This window comes from Tarenaya hassleriana, unplaced genomic scaffold (genome assembly GCF_000463585.1).
Source record: "Tarenaya hassleriana unplaced genomic scaffold, ASM46358v1 Cleome9, whole genome shotgun sequence".
Taxonomy (NCBI): domain Eukaryota; kingdom Viridiplantae; phylum Streptophyta; class Magnoliopsida; order Brassicales; family Cleomaceae; genus Tarenaya; species Tarenaya hassleriana.
The window spans coordinates 4,519,154-4,524,539 of NW_010971389.1; the positions used below are offsets into that span (position 1 = coordinate 4,519,154).

At 36.7% G+C, this 5,386-nt stretch overlaps 1 protein-coding gene across 1 annotated transcript in view; it reads left to right on the forward strand.

The window, feature by feature from the left end:
* The window catches only part of LOC104804450 (3beta-hydroxysteroid-dehydrogenase/decarboxylase), a 6,349-nt gene extending 972 nt beyond the window's left edge, over positions 1-5,377 (forward strand). Inside the window, exons 5-14 of the mRNA XM_010528759.2 lie at positions 1-65; positions 402-572; positions 1,669-1,794; positions 2,421-2,500; positions 3,170-3,368; positions 3,637-3,742; positions 4,154-4,328; positions 4,639-4,795; positions 4,903-4,969; positions 5,152-5,377. Coding sequence (XP_010527061.1) covers positions 1-65; positions 402-572; positions 1,669-1,794; positions 2,421-2,500; positions 3,170-3,368; positions 3,637-3,742; positions 4,154-4,328; positions 4,639-4,795; positions 4,903-4,969; positions 5,152-5,297 — 1,292 coding nt within the window. The 3' untranslated portion in view covers positions 5,298-5,377. The remainder of the gene's footprint in view (positions 66-401; positions 573-1,668; positions 1,795-2,420; positions 2,501-3,169; positions 3,369-3,636; positions 3,743-4,153; positions 4,329-4,638; positions 4,796-4,902; positions 4,970-5,151) is intronic.
* The last annotated feature ends 9 nt before the right edge of the window (positions 5,378-5,386 follow it).

A 5,386-nucleotide genomic window follows, 5' to 3' on the forward strand; every position in this document is an offset into this window, starting at 1 on the left:
GCGTCGTGTTTGATGGGGTTCATGGAGTTTTGAATGCTGATGAATCAATGCCATATCCACCCAAGGTATTAGCCTTGGTTGTCGGATCGATTGATTGCTCGGATGTTTCTTTTGTGAATGAAGATTAGTGTTAGCTCCTGGCATGTGCTTTTGGTTGTTTTCTAGTGGTAGCTTTGATAATGCTACAACATTTATGTGTTCAGTGTCTGTTTCCCTATTTCATAGGTAGGAACTAACAGTATCTAAACTCTCGTTCTTCCCACTGGTTCGTCTAGATGATTACAGATATGTGAGTTGTCTGCTTGGATGCTTGGTTCTGATCTTCGCTTACTAGATTTTCTTCATTTTAATTTTAACTTTCTTTAAGAAGCAGAAAGTGAATAATTTTTTCATCCTTTCAGCATAATGATTCTTACTCTGCAACCAAAGCTGAAGGAGAGGCATTGGTCATGAAGGCGAACGGCACAAATGGACTTCTCACTTGTAGCATACGTCCTAGCAGCATTTTCGGTCCTGGTGATAGATTGATGGTTCCATCGCTTGTAGCTGCTGCCAGGGCTGGAAAATCCAAGGTTGGATAATCTTCTTTCTCTGTCTATTCTCCTATTTATGTTCCTTAAATCTTTCCATGCTCTTGTTTCTCTTCACCTGATTGTCTTGGCATTCATGCTGATTTGCCAATCGGTTATGGATAGATGCTTTTGTTCATGTATTTGTTACCCTGTCTAGGCTACAGGTAAAGCTTTGACATTTTCAAGATGGTACTCTAAGCTTTATTTGCATGTTGAACTTATTGGTTTTCTGGATAACCCAGTTTGCTTCATATGAAAAAGTGAGAAAGTGAAAAATATTGCGGTAAAAAATCTCGACTAGTTTCTTATCTTTTGGACAACATGGATTTGGAAAAAAAGTCAAGTTTCAGAGGATGACGAACTACTTTAGCCAAATATAGATGGTTGTTTTTAGTTCTTTTTCCATTTAGAGAAAATTTAGGGAATAATAGACCCGTCCTGAGTCCTGACAAGTATTAGCTTGGTTTAGTTGATAGCAACATAATACCTTGAAGGAGTTGGTAGCCTTGGCTAGCAGATGGGAGAGGGAAAATAAAATTTATGTATTAAGCTTCAGCTATCCAGATTTTGTCTATTTGATGCTTTAAGCTACAGATGTGAACCACTGGTTTTCCTATTTGGCAGAGACAAGATCTCAAATGCGAAATATGTATATGAATGTATATTTTTGGAACCAATAACTAAATGGCACAGATGTAGCAGTTCTTTTCAAAATAGCCTATAGCTTACTGTCAAAGCAGATGAAGAGAACAACATTGCTATTAAGAAGCAGTTTGTGGAACAGGTTCCATTTTGCATCACGCAATCAGCAATTCCTAATGGAGCACTATACATCATAATTGAATTTATTTTCTGGTTTGGTGATTTATTTTCACTTGTCTCTATTGAAAATGGTGTGCTTATTCCGTAAGTTGCTTTATTTAATAAAGGATCTCTTTTATGAGAATTTTAAGGCATTGTCCTATGACAATTTCACGGTCACAATGTGTTGTATCTTTAGCCTTGCCTTTTTTATATAAAAAAAATTCAATAACTTAAATAGTCGTTGAGGAAAAAAATGTGTTTTATGATTGTTTCCTGCTTCTGTATTGTGCAGTTCATTATCGGTGATGGAAATAACTTCTATGATTTTACCTACGTCGAAAATGTAGTGCATGCCCATGTATGTGCTGAACGAGCTCTAGCATCAGGAGGAGAAGTTTCTGAGAAAGCTGCAGGCCAGGTATGTGATTAAGTTGATTCCATGTGTAGTTGTCCAAGGTGCTTCATTGTTTGGCCTCACCAACGTTTTGTTGTATAAGTCTACTGATTTCTTTTCTGCAGACGTAATTTGTTGTCTGCATTGAATTGCTGTGGCGAAATGCATAACTAAAAGATGTGGTTAGGTTCACATTCTGTTTAGACATATTGACCAAAAATTTCAAGAAAGCCACTCTTGCGTCCAACTTACCCCTTTTCTCTCCTTTTGTTGAATAGAAGGAAGCCTCAGATCCTTTGATATGGCAAGGAATGACTGCACGGCATTTTGAATGCAACAGAAAATTATGAAACACAGCATGAAAACTGTTGCAGGATTGTACAGAATTTGATCGTATATGGACTGCTCTCAAGCCTTGTCTGTTTTAGTTGGAAAATTATGGTGTGAAATATCATATAAATTTAATATGAGACATGTCGATTACCCTGAAGGAAAGTTGTTTATACTTTTGGTTAAAGTATGGTCTCTTTTGATTAAAAATAATTAGTCCCTTCTAATTTAATTAAAGAAAACAGTGTTTGGATGTGGTAATCATGATGCCGAGGGACATTTGGGGCTGTTTTTTGACTTTGCATTCACTGTTTGTGCAGGCATATTTCATCACCAACATGGAGCCAATTAAGTTTTGGGAGTTTATGTCGCAGATTCTTGAAGGACTTGGCTATGAGAGGTATTGTTATTTCCGTGTTTTTATTGTGGTATATGCAAAAAGTTTATTGTGGTATATGCAAAAAGAGTGTGTTCATAGGGCTATTGGCACGGATCGTTTCTTTTGCTTCTTTGAGATTTCGTTTCCTACCCAATGAATATCAACTAAAAGCATGCCTGTGACGTGATTTTGTTTTGCCTTGCATGTTGAATTAGTTAAACTGGACATTCTTCTCTGAAATATTATTTGTTTATACTTAAGTCACTTTGCACGTAGGTTTTGTTTGTGATATTGTGATATATGTGTTTAGTGAGAAGCAAAAACTTGTAAGGAATTCAACCAAAAAAAAAACTTGTAAGGAAGATGATACTGTTTCAACAGCAAGCAAGAAGTGACGCCCATGATATTTTGTTGTGATCTCAGATATCAGAAGGGCATCAGAAATATAAAGAGGGAAACCTAAAAAATAATTTTTCATTCTCGACGTGTTCTTTCAATTTAATGAGAAATTGAGAATGCATTTCAAGTTTTGCTATCTTGTTTGTTTCTAAATCATTTCTCTTTATTGGAAAATTCTCATACTTTTGCATAAATTTATCCGCTACTTTTTATCAATGGAAGAACATAATGAATTAAGCCATAAGAAACTCATGCGCTTTGTTAGTCTTCCTATTTTATTGTATTTTGCAGGCCAAGAATAAAGATCCCTGCAGTCGTCATGATGCCAATTGCTCATCTGGTTGAAGTGATATATAAATTGCTGGGACCATATGGAATGAAAGTACCACAACTAACACCTTCAAGAGTTAGGCTGCTCTCTCGCAGCAGAACTTTCGATTGTTCAAAAGCAAAGGATCGGCTGGGCTATTCTCCAGTGGTGCCACTTCAGGTTGTATATCTTTAATTTAAAACAGAGATGTATTTATTGTTTCGGTATTTCATGGCTGCCGTGTCTGGGTTGTCAACAGGTATTCACCAACTTGAAAGGCGAAATATAGTAAGCATATATAGATGCTTATTGAATGGAGCGCATGAATAGACATCACAATGTACTGGACGATGTGCAGTAAAATTATGAAAGAAATTGGGGGGAGCGGCATGTGAGATATTGCAATCCTTTACTGTTTTTCTAAATCTTGATGTAATGATTCCTGCAGGAAGGTATTCGGAGGACAATAAACTCTTTCTCGCATTTGAGAGTTGAAAATAAACCCAATCGAGAGGGTTCATCCAAAGCTTCTAGATTTCTTGGAGATGGAAAAGGTATGAGCAGTATTTTTTCAATTTCATACGCTTCTTTTACTTCCCAGCTGCTTTTGTTTCCCTATATAGAATCCATACTCTTAACCTTTTAGAAAGCATAAGAAGATATTTTCTTACATTTTTTAAGTCATGAATGATTTATTGATTTTTCTGAAGCCAGCTTTGCGAATACCATGCATCCAGTGTTACTGTATAACCTCAAAACAGTAGAAAAAAATGTTGAGGGAATTGCACGGCTCTCCCAAAATGATAACATTAGGTTTCTAAGATTGATTTCCGTCTGAAGATATGCTTGAGGATATTAGTAAAGCTTGATAATTGTTTTTAACCTTTGAGTCATCTGCCTAATCCTGATTTGTTAATTACTATGGATATGATATGAGAATCCTGATTTGTGGCATGGTCTTGCAGTTGCTGATACACTTCTGTGGAAGGATAAGAAGCAGAGTCTCTTTGCCATACTCATTCTGTTTGCTATCTATTATAACTTTGTTGCGACCGGATCTTCCATCATAACTGCTCTTGCGAAGGTTCTGTTGGCGGCATCGATATTCTTGTTCATCCATGGCCTTTTGCCGGAGAAAATGTAAGATTCTTTATACGCTCAATTTCTTCTTTTGTAATGCGGTATGAACAATTTTGAGCTGCTTGTTCTTTTGCCGATAGTCAGATCCAGAAGGGATCTTGTTATCGATAAGTGCATTCTTTTCTCTAAAACACAGTGACTTTTACGAAACACATGATTCGTTTTACTGATGTTACAACCATCTCTCTATTTAAACTTTCTTGAAACGGTGTTATTATATATGTACTTTAATTGTTTCAGGAACAAATAAACCCTTTATGGTATCCAGCTGTTTAGTGAGATTATTAACAAACGAGTTTCGTTTTTGCAGATTCGGTTACAAAATCGAAAAAATCCATCCATCGCAGTTCCACCTCTCCGAGGAATCGTCCCGCCAACTGTCTTTGTCAGTGATTTCTTTATGGAACGAACCTGTTAAAACACTGAAGTCTCTCTGCCAAGGGAATGACTGGAGCTTGTTTCTAAAGGTATTTTTTTTAAAACTTTTTCTTTCTTGCAATTCCAGTAATCCGATGTCCCATCCCATGTAACCATCATCACTCTAACGCTCATTTTTATCTTATAAATGAAATAGGTGGTACTAATTCTACTAGTTTTAAGTTTTGCGGGAGCTCTATCACTTCGCAGCTTATTTGTTATAGGTATTCTCTCTTTCTCTCACACATTCACTTTCACCCACATGAACTTTCATGGATCTATAAAGAAAATGTCTTCTTATCCTTCCTTTGAAATTGGAACCAGAGAGGTAGAAAACTGGAAAAGAGCGTCTTGTTGCAACCGGAGTTATGATATTCTACATTTGTTTTGCTCCTATGTTCACCAGGGGTTCCCATTGGCTTCACGGCCTTTCTGGTGTACGACAAAAAGGAGCAAGAGGTAGACTCAATGGTATTGAGATTTAAATCTTCTATGCGCGAAAGGAGACACGGTATTTCTGCAAAATTGTTCGGGAACAAGAAAAATGACTAAGAGCACCAGCGCCGTGGGTTTGGTATTGTTGAGATTCTTCAGGAACATGCGTGGATATTGCTTTTTTTTTTTTTTTTTTTTTTTGGTTT